We start from the raw sequence: 17,560 nt of genomic DNA, 5'->3' as shown, positions 1-17,560 counted from the left end.
GAAAAGATATAGAATTTGAAATTGGAGAGATGGTCATGCTTAAAGTTGCACCTTGGAAAGGCGTTGTTCGATTTGGTAAACGAGGGAAATTAAATCCAAGGTATATTGGACCATTCAAGATTATTGATCGTGTCGGACCAGTAGCTTACCGACTTGAGTTACCTCAACAACTCGCGGCTGTACATAACACTTTTCACGTCTCGAATTTGAAGAAATGTTTTGCTAAAGAAGATCTCACTATTCCGTTAGATGAAATCCAAATCAACGAAAAACTTCAATTCTTCGAAGAACCCGTCGAAATAATGGATCGTGAGGTTAAAAGACTTAAGCAAAACAAGATACCAATTGTTAAGGTTCGATGGAATGCTCGTAGAGGACCCGAGTTCACCTGGGAGCGTGAAGATCAGATGAAGAAGAAATACCCGCATCTATTTCCAGAAGATTCGTCAACACCTTCAACAGCTTAAAATTTCGGGACGAAATTTATTTAACGGGTAGATACTGTAGTGACCCGAACTTTTCCATGTTTATATATATTAATTGAGATTGATATTTACATGATTAAATGTTTCCAACATGTTAAGCAATCAAACTTGTTAAGACTTGATTAATTGAAATATGTTTCATATAGACAATTGACCACCCAAGTTGACCGGTGATTCACGAACGTTAAAACTTGTAAAAACTATATGATGACATATATATGGATATATATATATAGTTAACATGATACTATGATAAGTAAACATATCATTAAGTATATTAACAATGAACTACATATGTAAAAACAAGACTACTAACTTAATGATTTTTAAACGAGACATATATGTAACGGTTATCGTTGTAAAGACATTTAATGTATATATATCATATTAAGAGATATTCATACATGATAATATCATGATAATATAATAATTTAAAATCTCATTTGATATTATAAATATTGGGTTAACAACATTTAACAAGATCGTTAACCTAAAGGTTTCAAAACAACACTTACATGTAACGACTAACGATGACTTAACGACTCAGTTAAAATGTATATACATGTAGTGTTTTAATATGTATTTATACACTTTTGAAAGACTTCAATACACTTATCAAAATACTTCTACTTAACAAAAATGCTTACAATTACATCCTCGTTCAGTTTCATCAACAATTCTACTCGTATGCACCCGTATTCGTACTCGTACAATACACAGCTTTTAGATGTATGTACTATTGGTATATACACTCCAATGATCAGCTCTTAGCAGCCCATGTGAGTCACCTAACACATGTGGGAACCATCATTTGGCAACTAGCATGAAATATCTCATAAAATTACAAAAATATGAGTAATCATTCATGACTTATTTACATGAAAACAAAATTACATATCCTTTATATCTAATCCATACACCAACGACCAAAACACCTACAAACACTTTCATTCTTCAATTTTCTTCATCTAATTGATCTCTCTCAAGTTCTATCTTCAAGTTCTAAGTGTTCTTCATATATTTTACAAGTTCTAGTTACATAAAATCAAGAATACTTTCAAGTTTGCTAGCTCACTTCCAATCTTGTAAGGTGATCATCCAACCTCAAGAAATCTTTGTTTCTTACAGTAGGTTATCATTCTAATACAAGGTAATAATCATATTCAAACTTTGGTTCAATTTCTATAACTATAACAATCTTATTTCAAGTGATGATCTTACTTGAACTTGTTTTCGTGTCATGATTTTGCTTCAACAACTTCGAGCCATCCAAGGATCCGTTGAAGCTAGATCCATTTTTCTCTTTTCCAGTAGGTTTATCCAAGGAACTTAAGGTAGTAATGATGTTCATAACATCATTCGATTCATACATATAAAGCTATCTTATTCGAAGGTTTAAACTTGTAATCACTAGAACATAGTTTAGTTAATTCTAAACTTGTTCGCAAACAAAAAGTTAATCCTTCTAACTTGAATTTTAAAATCAACTAAACACATGTTCTATATCTATATGATATGCTAACTTAATGATTTAAAACCTGAAAACACGAAAAATACCGTAAAACCGGATTTACGCCGTCGTAGTAACACCGCGGACTGTTTTGGGTTAGTTAATTAAAAACTATGATAAACTTTGATTTAAAAGTTGTTATTCTGAGAAAATGATTTTTATTATGAACATGAAACTATATCCAAAAATTATGGTTAAACTCAAAGTGGAAGTATGTTTTCTAAAATGGTCATTTAGACGTCGTTCTTTCGACTGAAATGACTACCTTTACAAAAACGACTTGTAACTTATTTTTCCGACTACAAACCTATACTTTTTCTGTTTAGATTCATAAAATAGAGTTCAATATGAAACCATAGCAATTTGATTCACTCAAAACGGATTTAAAATGAAGAAATTATGGGTAAAACAAGATTGGATAATTTTTCTCATTTTAGCTACGTGAAAATTGGTAACAAATCTATTCCAACCATAACTTAATCAACTTGTATTGTATATTATGTAATCTTGAGATACCATAGACACGTATACAATGTTTCGACCTATCATGTCGACACATCTATATATATTTCGGAACAACCATAGACACTCTATATGTGAATGTTGGAGTTAGCTATACAGGGTTGAGGTTGATTCCAAAATATATATAGTTTGAGTTGTGATCAATACTGAGATACGTATACACTGGGTCGTGGATTGATTCAAGATAATATTTATCGATTTATTTCTGTACATCTAATTGTGGACAACTAGTTGTAGGTTACTAACGAGGACAGCTGACTTAATAAACTTAAAACATCAAAATATATTAAAAGTGTTGTAAATATATTTTGAACATACTTTGATATATATGTATATATTGTTATAAGTTCGTGAATCAACCAGTGGCCAAGTCTTACTTCCCGACGAAGTAAAAATCTGTGAAAGTGAGTTATAGTCCCACTTTTAAAATCTAATATTTTTGGGATGAGAATACATGCAGGTTTTATAAATGATTTACAAAATAGACACAAGTACGTGAAACTACATTCTATGGTTGAATTATCGAAATCGAATATGCCCCTTTATATTAAGTCTGGTAATCTAAGAATTAGGGAACAGACACCCTAATTGACGCGAATCCTAAAGATAGATCTATCGGGCCCAACAAGCCCCATCCAAAGTACCGGATGCTTTAGTACTTCGAAATTTATATCATATCCGAAGGGTGTCCCGGAATGATGGGAATATTCTTATATATGCATCTTGTTAATGTCGGTTACCAGGTGTTCACCATATGAATGACTTTTATCTCTATGTATGGGATGTGTATTGAAATATGAAATCTTGTGGTCTATTATTATGATTTGATATATATAGGTTAAACCTATAACTCACCAACATTTTTGTTGACGTTTTAAGCATGTTTATTCTCAGGTGATTATTAAGAGCTTCCGCTGTCGCATACTTAAATAAGGACGAGATTTGGAGTCCATGCTTGTATGATATTGTGTAAAAACTGCATTCAAGAAACTTATTTTGTTGTAACATATTTGTATTGTAAACCATTATGTAATGGTCGTGTGTAAACAGGATATTTTAGATTATCATTATTTGATAATCTACGTAAAGTTTTTTAAACCTTTATTGATGAAATAAAGGTTATGGTTTGTTTTAAAATGAATGCAGTCTTTGAAAAACGTCTCATATAGAGGTCAAAACCTCGCAACGAAATCAATTAATATGGAACGTTTTTAATCAATAAGAACGGGACATTTCAAAAAGAACCCCAAAATGGTTAAAAGAAACACACACAACATTTGGAGCATATCTTACTTGTTCGCTTCTATTAATTCCCTGTACTCTTTCTTCATTTTCACCCCTGATACACTTCTGCATTTTTGTTATTCATGGAAGCAAGCACACCTCAGTATTTATTTAACATCTAAATATTGAAATTTAACTGATTTATGAAACTTTTATTACTATACTCACTCAATAATAAACTGGAAAAAAACTACTAACCTGATCATTTCTTTATGCTTAAAGAATTGAACACATGGTGTACCCATAATATTTGTCGCCTCGGCAATTTCTGCATCTTCTTCTATATCAATCTCAACAAAGTGAACATTTTGGTCAAACTCATCGATCACCTGTCAATATTTAAACCTTCAATTTTTTGAGTAACAAAATCTAAAACATATATCAATATACTTTATAAATTAAAGGCTATACAACATTACCTTGCTGAGAATAGGCTTCAATGTCCTACATGGACCACAAAACGGTGCAGTGTATAACACACAAATGAGCCTATGACTTTCATGGTACAATTTACGCACTGCATACTGTGAAAAGAAAAAGAATACTACTAATTAAAGCACGAAACCATGAAATGTTAGACCATAAGCAGCTTATAATTTTGAGAAAAGAACATGGTTAGAACTTAGAATATCATCGTACCTGACCCTTGTGTTTCGTAATGGTGATGTCAAATACTTCCTTTTCATCTCTTTGTGTGAGCTCGTTCTTAATTTCTTCGGGATGGGGCTGAGACAAGAATGAGAATGCGGTGTTTGCCCTAGTTATTCAATATTAGCACTAAATTGATTTTTTCACACTAAAATAGCAGTGTTGTAAACGGCAACCGTCTAGGTTGACAGTCGATTTGGTGACTAGCCCGTCCCATTTCGGTCAAAAACGTATAATAAGTCGGTCAACACTAAAAACTCAAGTCAAAGTCGGACTGAGTCAATCAAAGTCAAGGTTGGTCAAAGTTAGGTCAAAATTTTAATGTTCTTTATACTAAGATTTTGCCCTGTACATATGTTTGATATATTTATGTGAAATATATACGGAATATATATATATATATATATATATATATATATATATATATATATATATATATATAGGGGCAGGATCAATGGGGAAGTAACCAATCGGGGGGAAGCGGGGGAAGCAAAAAAAAAATTCGTTTTTTTTGGAATTTTTTTTTTCCGGCATCAAGATCACACGAAAATATGAACATTTAGAAGATATGAACATTTAGAAGAGACACTTCGTGATGAATGTTATTATTTAGGCGGGAAAACGATCGACAAAAATAACATTCAAGATAATATTGTTCGTGAAGAATATGAACGTTTTTTTTCATGTTTTGTGAAGTAAAATTTAGCCCGATTTAGAGTTTAGGGTTTAGGGTTTAGGGTTTGATGTTTTGGGTTTATTCCATAAACCCAAAACATCAAACCCTAAACCCTAAACTCTAAACCGTTCGTGTTAAAAACTCAATCTAAATCCTAAATCCTAACCCTAAATCTAAACCCTAAACCCTAAATTTTTAAACCCTAATATCTAAACCCTATAAACCCTAATATCTAAACCCTAATACCTAAACCCCAATAGCTAAAACCTCAACATACGCTCGAAAAACATGATAATTGTTATATATTACTTCTTCGAGCGTTTTTCCGCCAAAATAAAAACATTTATCACAAAGTGTCTCTACTAAATGTTCATATTTTCATCCCATCTATACTGTTCGTGAACAAGGTTTTTTCAAAAAACGAAAAAAAAAAAAAAGAAAAGTTTTTGCTTCCCCCCGATTGGTTACTTCCCTCCTGATCCTACCAATATATATATATATATATATATATATATATATATATATATATATATATATATATTACTAAAAGTCAATATTAGTCAACGTCCAACTAGTCCCCGAGTCGACCCGAACTTGACCAACTAGTCGTTTCAAAATCCAGAACGACTCGTCCCCGTCACACAACTTTTCCAATCTTGTAAAATAGTGAAGAGTGCAACAAAGTGAAAAATAAAAGGGGTTAGCACTAAACGTTACACTATTTTAGTAGTGATTAAAAGTCGATGGCAAATCACACTAAAGTTGGTGTAATAAGACTAAACATAACACTAAATACTTAACAGCATACTAAAGAAATGAACGATGGAAAATTATATGGTTTGGCATTAAATACCTGATGAAATTCAACAAGAAGATTATTGCTGACGAGGTATCTCTCAGCTGACAGAGCAGCAACGCATCCTGATCCAGCTGCAGTTACAGCTTGCCTCCACTCATGGTCCTATAAAAAAGGTTGCCACTATTAATATGAAAATAGTTACAGCTTTATACAAGGTCACCAAACAATATTAAAATGTAAGCTATCTGTTGCAACGCTGAGTGACATTTATAGAACAGTCATAACCGACACGATGAATGCTTTAGCTAGAATCAACTAGAATAGGCTACCAACTGCTGACAACAATTATAGATCACTGCTGACAACAATTATAGATCACTGAAGAAATTTGGTACCAGATTATAAGACAGAATAGTAAAATTTAAGAACAAGAACTTATTGGAAATCCTTCTCCAATTATAGAAAAACTCTTTTATTACATTCATATTATATTATTACATCCCTATTTATAGTTGATTAACCTTGTCCATTAAGTTAATCAAGTCTAGTCTAGAATAATCTAGGATAACCAAGTCTAGAATAAATTAGAATAGTCAAGTCTAGAATCTATTAGAATAATCAAGTCTAGAATCTATTAGAATAATCAAGGAAGAAGCAAAATTGAAAACTATGACGGCTAGCCCACTTGTTATCCGTTCACACGTTCCACCTCCTCAAATCCATTTGAGATATAATTTCACAAAATAAACCTTTAACTATTACTTTATGTCAAGATTGGTCCAACAATCACCCCCCAATCTTGACCTTGAGTCATCATTTATTTCTTTGAGTCTTCAATCCTTTGAACCCCAAGAATCTCTCTCATTTCAGCAAACTTTAACTTCGGCAATGCTTTTGTAAGAATATCAGCCCGTTGTTGATCTCCACTGATGTGTTCAACTTTAATCTTCTCGTTTTCAACACACTCTCGTATGAAATGATACCGTGTGTCGATATGCTTACTTCTTCCATGAAATACCGGATTTTTCATCAATGATATTGCTGACTTATTATCAACTTTGATCACAACTTGTTCTTTTTTTCTTCCAGTTATTTCAGCTAAGAGTCCCCTTAACCATATTGCTTGACAAGCTGCTGCAGTAGCAGCCATAAATTCTGCTTCGCAGGATGATAAGGCCACTGTTTGTTGTTTTTGTGAATTCCAAGCAATTGGTCCATCATCAAAGTAGAACACTAATCCAGTAGTACTCTTTCCATCATCTGGGTCCACCGAGAAGCTGTTGTCGCTAAATCCAAGTAGGTTATTGCTACCATTCCTTCGATAGTGAATACCTAGGTCTACTGTACCTTTCAAGTACCTGAGAATTTGCTTAACAGCTTGAAGATGAGTAATTTTAGGAGTTTGCATATACCTACTTGCATATCCCACCGAGTATGCAAGATCCGGCCGTGTATGAGTTAAATACCGAAGGCATCCAATTATTTTTTGGTATTCAGTTGCATCAACACATTTGCTGCCATCATCTTTCATCAACTTCAGACCTGGTCCCATTGGATATTTGGTGGAATTACACTCCCACATTCCTGCTTCCTCTAGGATTCTTTTAGCATATCTTGATTGATGAATTTTTATTCAATCTATGCCTTGTATTACTTCGAGTCCGAGATAGTAAGAAAGTAAGCCCAGATCACTCATCTCGAATTTATCTTCCATTTGCCTTTTGAATTGTTTAATTTTCTCCGGGTTATTACCTGTTATAATCAAATCATCAACAATAAATTCCTACCAAAAGTGATCCTTCTTGCCTTCTTTTTGTGTATACAGCTTGTTCAAGCTTACACCTTTAAAATCCATATTCCTTTAGAACTCCATCTAATTTTGTATTCCAAGCACGTGGTGCTTGCTTCAAGCCATAGAGAGCCTTTGACATACCTTTTGTTCCTTCCCCTTTATCACAAAACCTTCCGGTTGAGATACGAAGACTTCTTCCTTGCGGTCACCGTGTAGAAATGCTGTTTTAACATCTAGGTGATGAACATCCCACCCTCTTTGGGCTGCGAAAACTAGAATAAGTCTAACGGTCTCAAGTCTAGCTACGGGTGCGAATACCTCGTCAAAGTCTACAGCATGTGTCTGGATGTAGCCTTTGGCAACTAGTCGTGCTTTATGTCGTGTGACATTTCCTTTTGCATCCTTTTTAATTTTGTATACCCATTTTAGTCCAATAGGTCGGTGTCCTTGGGGTAGATCCATTAACTCCCAAGTATTATTCCTTTCAATAGATGCTATTTCACCTTCCATAGCTTGCTGCCATTCTTTATATCTTGTAGCTTCCCTGAAATTTGTTGGTTCTCCTTCAGTAAGAAGAAGATCATATATATCACTTTGATTTTTCCAACCTCGAGGTGGTGTATCATCATATGTCTCCTCTTTCTGCCATAGATGGATCTGACTCATTGACTGTATCTGTCGAGAGACGAGACAGTATAGGTCCTCGTTGTTTTACTGTTGTTTCAGGACTGCTAACATCAGAATGGGTTATGCTTTCCTCATTGGTCGATCTTCCTTGACTTGAGGAGTTGCTGCTTTGTGGGCTATATGAGCTACTTGGGCTGCCTGGTTTAGTAGGCCCATTTTCGGAATTTTGATCAGCTAAGACAACTTCACCGGGGTTTATATGTATCACGAATTCTCCTTTGTGATTAGGTTCTTGATTGTATTCTACTCCGGAATGTCAATCCCATTTGTGTGCTTCATCAAATTCCACATCTCGACTGATTACTATTTTCATCTTCTCGGGATCATACATACGATGTGCCTTAGTTCCTGGTTCAGTTCCTAAATAAACCATAGGAATACTTCTGTCATCAAGTTTTTTGAAACAGCCCTTTGTTTCCTGTCATATGGTTTGTTGCTCCAGTATCTAAGTACCACATGTTTTCTCTACCATCACGTGACTCGTACTTTGCTGGAAAAACCTTCTTTTCACTTAAATGAATAGCTTCCTTCTCGTTTCTTTGATTGGCCACAGACAGCAATAGTGCCCTGTCATCATTAGCCACTGGTAGTTCGGTTGATCTAGCTTGAGTCAAATTTGCTTGTTCTCTTTTCTTTCGTGTTGGACAATCCGATGAGAAGTGTCCAAATGCATCACATCGAAAACACTGCAGCTTGGATCGATCTTTAGTTAAGTTTTCAGTTGTTTGTCTACCAGCAAAAAAGTTTTGTCCGCGGCCTGAACCCCTTCCTCGACCACCAAACTGTCCACGACCTCGGCCCCTACCCCGGGTGTCTTGGCCATTCCCTCGACCTCGACCAAAGCTGTTTTCCCTTTTCTTTCTTGAGTCCCATCCTTCATAGGACAACAGAAGTTGGTCATGGCTGTTATTTGTAGTCTTTAGACTGGTTCGTTCTTCGTAAGCTTTTAGCCTACCCACAACTTCTTGGAATTTCACCGTTTTGAGATCAACCAGTTGTTCGATAGTGGCTGCCATATTTAAGAATTTTTCTGGTATGCCAGTTAATATTTTTCTCACCAACGTGGTTTCCTCAATGACGGTTCCAAGTTCCAAGTGCAGATGATTTTGAGGCAATTCCAGAAAGTTTTGCTGCAAAATCATCAATTTTTTCGCTATCTTTCATCCTTGCTGCTTCAAATTCAGCTTTAAGAGTTTGAAGCCTAGCCCCCATTACTCGTTCAACTCCAAGGTGACGGGTCTTGATTGCATCCCAGATTTCCTTTGCATGGGTGCAACCTGCAACTTGAAGAATCAAGTCTTCAGGTAAAGACTGATACAGATAAGCGATTGCAGCATTATCCTTTTTCTGATCGACATCAGTTCCAGGTTCAATTGATTCCCAGATTCCATGTGCCTTAAAAATCGCTTTGATCCTAAGCGACCAGATGGGATAATTGGTCGCAGTTAGGATAGGGCACTGGAACGTAAGATGGCTGGTATCCTTGATTGCATCCGAGGTATTGATAATATCCCCATGAATCTGGTCTTCGATCGACACTCGTATTTTTCTGTCTTAGAATCTGGTGATTGATCTAGTCCTTTTGATCAACAACACGATCCCTTTTGTAACTTAGCTCTGATACCAATTGAAGAAATTTGGTACCAGATTATAAGACAGAATAGTAAAATTTAAGAACAAGAACTTATTGGAAATCCTTCTCCAATTATAGAAAAACTCTTTTATTACATCCCTATTTATAGTTGATTAACCTTGTCCATTAAGTTAATCAAGTCTAGTCTAGAATAATCTAGGATAACCAAGTCTAGAATAAATTAGAATAGTCAAGTCTAGAATCTATTAGAATAATCAAGTCTAGAATCTATTAGAATAATCAAGGAAGAAGCAAAATTGAAAACTATGACGGCTAGCCCACTTGTTATCCGTTCACACGTTCCACCTCCTCAAATCCATTTGAGATATAATTTCACAAAATAAACCTTTAACTATTACTTTATGCCAAGATTGGTCCAACAATCACAACATGCTAGAAGTCTTCGTCAACTTCACACTAAGCAAACAATATGGATGTTCACAGTACTAGCAATAATAACAGTAACCATGCTTAACAATTACACGAGTAAAAAAACTATCCAATCCGAAGAGGAACAGTTTAATTTGAAGCCTTATGTCAGTAATATACATAAGCACTGTTGTAAAATTCGGCCGACGCGTCAATTTGGGGACTAACCCTTCCCGTTTCACCCAAAAACACCTAAAAATCCGGTCAACGCTAAAAAGTCAGGTATGAGTCAATCAAAGTCAAAGTTAAAGTTGGTCAAAATTGTAATATTTTTTAAAATCAGATTTTGTGCCCTATATCTATATTTGAAATATTCATGTTTTATGTTTGATACTTTATATTCAAGTGTAATACGGAGTATAAAACTAAAAATGTTTAATTTATTTATTACTAAAAGTCAACGTTAGTCAACGCCCTACTTATCCCCGTCTCGACCAACTCGTCCCTATCTTGACCAACTGGTCCATCCAAGGGCCAGACCGACTCGTCCCCGACTCGCGATTTTTAGAACCTTGTAAATAAGTATACGGTAACTTATATTTCAATCTTCGACAAATCAGACTTTATTTTTAATTCTAGAAACCATAAATGATTTAATCTTTGACAAATTACCTGAATATCTCCGGCAGCAAAAACACCTTGAGTGGAAGTCTTTGCAGTTCCCGGGTCAACCAAAATATATCCTGTCTCATCAAGATCAACTTGGCCTCCAAGCAATTGGCTATTTGGGGAATGACCAATTCCGTAAAATAATCCTTTAGCTTCCAGTACCGATTCCTCTCCTGTATCGAGTCTTCTGATCAGTATACCAGACATCTGCCCTTTATTATTGCTCACCACATCAACTGTTTCTGTGTTGAAGTGCACCGTGATATTTGGATTATCAAAAACTCTGAAACATTCGCCATAATCAACCTATTATACAAACATTACTAAATTACTAACGAAATACTAACCTATCTTGCATAGCCCTTGATGCCCTCAATCGATCTTTGCGTACAAGTAAATGTACATGGCTGGCATATTTTGTGAGATATATTGCTTCCTCGGTTGCTGTATCACCTCCTCCAACAACAGCAAGAACTTGACCTTTAAAAAGTGGTGAAGCTCCATCACAGATTGCGCAAGCACTAATTCCCCTAGTCCAGAACTCTTCTTCACGTGGTAACTTTAGTCGTTTTGCAGTCGCTCCTGTAGCAACTATAATACTATTGCACTTTACCTGAAAATCAAGAGAAATGGTAGGTATTATTACCAATCAACACCGGTATAACCTACATAAAACTCAAATGATGTGATACATCTTTGTGTAAATGTAACTCGAGGCCATACGATTTGTAAATATCATTTATAATACACATAGTTTCTGGTAAAGTATATTGTACTTATGTATCATAAATCAAGTATCTGGACCCTTTCTTATATATTACTAAAAAGGTGTTAACATATATCATTCAATAAATTAAGTGTTTTTTGCTACTTTTAGCATCATAGCATCTTAGGACTGCAAACTATTGATACTCCAGGGTAGAGAGATTGCTTCCGTGAATCGACGCTCTAAAAATGAAGTATCTCATAAAGCATGTGATTTTTTATTAAAAAAACCATCGTCACCTTTCGGTCGCTACTTTGGACAGTAAAAGGTCTACTTTTAACGTCAACAAATTCCACATCTTCTTGATAAAGCTCAGCTCCCCATCGCTCAGCTTGACCTCGCATCCTAATAACAAATAAAACAGCAACATTATAATATCCTATTTACGTCAATTAAAGATTTCAACAACATACAAGTATAATTATAATTATAATTATAATTATAATTATAATTAGCAAATAGAAGGTAAAAGTAACCTATCCATGAGGTCTGGACCAGTGATTCCATCCGGAAACCCTGGAAAATTTTCGACTTCAGTTGTAGTCATCAATTGTCCACCAGGAACACCTCCTACTTGATAACCTTCAAACACTACAGGCTTCAAATTAGCACGCCCTGCATATATTGCTGCTGTGTAACCAGCAGGCCCTGAACCTATTACTACCAAATTTTCAACACCTTCACCTGCAATCACATTGCATCACCAATTTCATAACCAGTACACAAGTGTCAAGTAATCATAGTTTTATTGTTCAAGTGAAAATTGTTGACCTAATTAAGTTCCTAGAAGTAATTCACCACAACATAAATACGTATGTGGAGACTAACATATGATTGAGAGTTAGGATTTTAAGATAGTAACCTGAAGAAATAGGTTGATCGGTGGAGTAAGATGCAACAGCCATTGATAACGACGGCGGAGAATGACGGAGGTTGTTGGAGTAGCCGCCGTTGATGTTAGCGTTTGAGTTAAAGCGAAGCGTGGTGGTGCGATGTTCGAGTAGGATTCTGTTTACAGACAACATAGCGCAGGTTGCTCGCCGGTTCAGCAGACTAGTCTTTGTGAAGCCGACGTCGTTTCTGATTCCGACGCCGTTGGCTGCCGGTGCAGTTGTCGGCGTTAGGTTCATAGCAGACTATTTGAATATTCCCCCAGCTACACCAACCAAATGTCATATTCAATGTCTCGTTTTAAAATACTACCGTATTTGAATTTGATGAACAAGTGTCGAGCCCAGGGTAGCATTTTGCATAGTTTTTGGTTTTTTGGTATAAATTCAATTGATATTGATAATAATTTAATTTTAATAAGATAAATAAAAATAAATGCATTTGCAAAATTAAACAAAAAAATATTAGTTCTAGATAATATTTTCCAACTTTCAAAAGACGTTATATATGTTTGGATCGAAAGTCCATCTGCATGTCTCTATTACGTAATTTCTTGATTTTCTCATGTAGTGTTTTCTCATGTACGTGTGACAGCTTCCGATTCTAGTAACTTGTAGATTATGTCATTCTAAATAGGCAAATAATATTCTTCAAATTTGGCAATAATCAAACCATTGTATTCGATAATCATGTAATGTAATATGACAGAAGTGTTTATGATTTTTTTTAAAGCGTTTAAGATCCACGAAATAAGACGAATTACGGACGTTTAAGTCATTCGAGCCCGCTCCCCCAAAGTATGTATGCAAAATCCATGTGTCTTACATGGAAACGGCTTTAAGTATGATCGTCAGATAGTAGTAATGGTCTCGCATCGCATGTATTGTCTTCTCCATCCATTTGAGCATGTTACCGATCCCAAATGCATATATACACATTACATGGGTATATGATTAATCATATGCACGGTGGAAAATCTAAAAGTACATCTAACCTCAATCAGCATTTTATAGATTATGTGTGTTTCTTTATAGCTTTTTTAGCTTATCTTTTTTGGGTAAAAGGGTTTTCACCCGGTGAAATTTATTAAAATAAATATGAACAAAAGAGCACAACGACTATAGGACATGCCCTATAGCCCCTCGAACATCCAACAAAGTTGAACAAAATTACAACTAACGCACCAAGAGCATCATCAGCTCGAAAAACAACAAAGGAAAAATTACGGAATTTTCCAATTTTCTTTCATTCGAAGCACATAGGCCGTCCTTTTCCACTTTAGCGACATTAATTTCAAGCGCACTGTAGAGACAATGATATGATATAGTTGCTCACTCGTCCGTGGTCGCTTGTTGAATAATCTAGCATTTCGTTCTTGCCAAACAAAGTAAACGGAGCTTGCAAACAACAACTTAGTAATCACAAATCTTGCCTGACGACGAGATGAAAACGGACCAATTAAACCCGAAATATCCTTCCAGCCATTACACATAAATGGAAGATCAATGTGTCTTTTTACCAAATCCCAAACAACATATGAGTACACACAAGAGAAAAATAAATGGTCATGAGTGTCGGGTACCTGCTTGCATAGAGGACACAAAATAGGATCTGTACCATGAGTCTCCCAATGCTTCAGTCGATCCTGAGTCTTCAATCGTTGACCCATCAATAACCATAGAATAAAAGCATGTTTTGGAATGCAGAATGCATGCCAAACAATCGAGAACCAATCCGCCAAAACTGAATGAGGTCTTATCGATTCCCATACTACATTAACCGAAAAATCACGAAGAGAACCATCATTATCCCTCCATTGAACAATATCTGGGCAATTAGAGCTAGGAGAATAAGGAATGGCTGCCAAGATAGGGAACCTCACTAACCAACCATTTGGCCACCTCCACCCATTTTGACCCCGAAAATCGCGCACACATAAGTCACTTCGCAAACCTGCATGGAACAGATCACGACGAGAAATGACAGAAATTAAAGGTCCAAAATCAGACCAAATATCGAACCAGACAGATGTGATGCTACCATCTTCGATCTTGTGAATAAACCGGTCATGAATATTCTCACGAATGGAGAGTAACTTGCGCCAACTCCAGCTCGAATCCTGAGGGATTTGAATATCCCAAAAGTTTCGACCACGAAGCCTATAAGAATGGATCCAACGCACCCAAAGAGACTCTTTATGAGTAAGAATTCTCCAAATATGCTTAATCATTAGCGTAGAATTCCAATATTTCAATCTCTTGATCCCCAAACCGCCTTCATCTTTCGGAAGACAAACATCATCCCATTTAACTTTCGCTTTACCTTTTTTCATAGCACCTTGACACCATAAAAATCCCCGCATTAAACCTTCTATTTCTTTAATAATAGCACAAGGGAGAATGAAGACGGACTGCCAATAACTCTGCATAGAAGAGATCACAGAAGTAATTAATTGAACTCGCCCAGCAAAGGACAAGAACTTATTCTTCCAGTCACCAATTTTAATCCTGACACGATCCACAAGAACTTTGCAATCCTGATAATACAAGCGTGTAGAGACCAGAGGAACACCCAGGTATTTTGCCGGAAGAGATCCAACATCGAAAGGCAGCAAAGTAAGAATCTGGTTCTGAACCGCTTGAGTAACATTAGCAAAGAAAACCGTGCTTTTCGGAAGACTTGGAACCAACCCAGACACCTGTTTAAATTCCTCCAAAGCCTCGCTAATAACTGAGACAGAGTTAGCATCTGCATATGAGAACAAAAAGAGATCATCTGCAAAACACAAGTTAATAATCTTTTGCTCTTCACATTTTGGGTGAAATCTAAATCCTTTCATTGTTAGCGAATTACGAACAAGCATAAGAGATAACACCTCCATCACCAATGTAAACAGGTATGGGGACAGTGGATCACCCTGACGGAGACCACGTTTACCTTTGAAGTATCCGTGAAGCTCCCCATTAATATTAATAGAATACGATACAGATGAAACACACTTCATAATCCACTTGACCATCATCCTATGGAATCCAAACCTGAATAAAATACATTCCAAAAAATCCCAATCCACTGTATCATACGCCTTCTGAATATCAACTTTAAAGGCACACCTAGGAATTCCTTTCGACAAGTGATAATTCTTCATTAGCTCCTGAGTAAGTAAGACATTATCAGATATAAGACGGCCCGGGATAAAAGCTGATTGATTTATACTTACAATATCCTCCAAACTGTCTTTTATACGATTCGTAATGATTTTGCTAATACATTTATAGAGGACATTACAACACGCAATCGGCCGGTAGTCGGTAACATGACTCGGGGATTGAACTTTAGGAATCAATGAAATGACAGTATGGTTCAGTTCATTCAATAATTGGCCATTCTTGAAAAATTCTTGAATCGCTACCGTAATCTCGTCGCCCACAATATCCCAGGTAGACTTGAAGAACTCAGCAGTATAACCATCGGGGCCAGGCGATTTATTATTGCCAATATTAAACATAGCTTTTTTTACCTCATTATTTGAGATCGGTCTGATCATATCCAAAGCTTTATTCGAACTTATTTTCCTTGTAAACAACCCCTCTGGATTAGCAATTGCCGAGACTGGGGAACTAGTGCCAATAAATTCCTTGTAATAATTTAGAAACACCTCCGGAATATCATTCCCTTCTAGCACGTTATTTTGAGAATCAATGATAGCCGAGATGCGATTTCTGTTAGCTTTACCCTTGACGACTTTATGGAAGTATCGCGAGTTGCAATCTCCAACCTTCAACCATTCAGTTTTGGCTTTTTGTTTTAGGAATCGCTCCTCATCAAGGATAGCAGCCGTGTAAGCACGTAATATACAACCTTCCTCTTCTCTGAGATCGACAGAATGCGGATTTCGATCTAGAGCAGCTTGAATTTCATCAAGTTCTAATTTTAGACTTTGAACTTTTTTATGTAAGTGACCATTCTCTCGTAGCAATTTACGCAGAGGCTTCTTAAGTGAGCGAAGTTTCTTGACAACTTGAAACATTCGATGACCAACTATAACACACTTCCAGCCTTTCGAAACGATATCAGTAAAACCCTCCTTATAAGCAATAAAATTACAGAATTTAAACGACTTGTGGCGCTTCACTATATTTGAAGGGATCTTAAGAATTGCCGGACAATGATCGGAGATACGATATGGTTGAAAGATAGCATAGGCGGTACCATATTCATTCAAGAATGCATCATTCACTAGCACTCTATCAATCTTCTTCAAAACACCATCGGAAGTTTGAGGACGTTGATTCCAAGTAAACTCGAAACCTGTATGATTAAGATCCGTAACCTGAATCATGTCTACACACTCACGAAATTCGCGCATAGCAATAGTAACCCGAGAACCACCTGTGGTTGATTCATGAAGATCTAGAGACACGTTAAAATCACCCATTAATACCCAGGGATACTCACCCACAATATTTTTATGCATGTCAAGATTCATCCACAATTCACGACGAGTAATGTAGTAATTATGAGCATATACAATCGATATAAAGAATTGTTTTCGTGTCGATAACATGCGCACCAACCCGTGAACCACCTGATCAGTCATCGAGATAAGAATGAAACTCACAATATTTGGATCCCAACCAAGAATGATCCTAGTGCCTCCATTACATAACGACTGATTAGACAGCCATTGCCAATTATGAAAAACACGACTACATATATTACTAAGCATCTGAATCCCTACATGAGACTCCAGCACTGCACACATGCATAGATTATTTTCAGCAACAATACCTTGAACCTCTTTCTGTTTCGGGGATTGGTTCAAACCC

At 36.0% G+C, this 17,560-nt stretch overlaps 1 protein-coding gene across 1 annotated transcript; it reads right to left on the bottom strand.

Moving 5' to 3' along the window:
- Nucleotides 1-3,754: 3,754 nt before the first annotated feature.
- On the bottom strand, nucleotides 3,755-12,987 carry LOC139876998 (thioredoxin reductase NTRC-like). The gene is made up of 10 exons (XM_071864403.1): nucleotides 12,703-12,987; nucleotides 12,317-12,524; nucleotides 12,080-12,185; nucleotides 11,422-11,687; nucleotides 11,078-11,357; nucleotides 5,979-6,086; nucleotides 4,441-4,527; nucleotides 4,221-4,325; nucleotides 4,000-4,130; nucleotides 3,755-3,867 (listed from the first exon to the last, which is right to left on the bottom strand). Exons 1-10 carry the CDS (start codon nucleotides 12,968-12,970, stop codon nucleotides 3,807-3,809), a joined length of 1,620 nt encoding a protein of 539 aa, XP_071720504.1. The 5' UTR covers nucleotides 12,971-12,987; the 3' UTR covers nucleotides 3,755-3,806.
- Nucleotides 12,988-17,560: the final 4,573 nt, after the last annotated feature.

The sequence above is a fragment of the Rutidosis leptorrhynchoides genome, chromosome 1 (genome assembly GCF_046630445.1).
Source record: "Rutidosis leptorrhynchoides isolate AG116_Rl617_1_P2 chromosome 1, CSIRO_AGI_Rlap_v1, whole genome shotgun sequence".
Classification (NCBI taxonomy): Eukaryota; Viridiplantae; Streptophyta; class Magnoliopsida; order Asterales; family Asteraceae; genus Rutidosis; species Rutidosis leptorrhynchoides.
Note: the sequence above shows the minus strand (reverse complement) of the source record. Positions and strands in the feature narration are given on the sequence as shown.

What these genes read in the sequence shown, in the direction of transcription:
- LOC139876998 (XM_071864403.1), bottom strand. Translation starts at nt 12,970, where the DNA reads ATGAACCTAACGCCGACAACTGCACCGGCAGCCAACGGCGTCGGAATC. An exon ending in TTGCTGCCGGAGATATTCAG is followed by an intron (nt 6,087 to 11,077) that starts GTAATTTGTCAA and finishes CCTTTTTTATAG; the next exon opens with GACCATGAGTGGAGGCAAGC. An exon ending in TTACGAAACACAAGGGTCAG is followed by an intron (nt 4,326 to 4,440) that starts GTACGATGATAT and finishes TTCTTTTCACAG; the next exon opens with TATGCAGTGCGTAAATTGTA.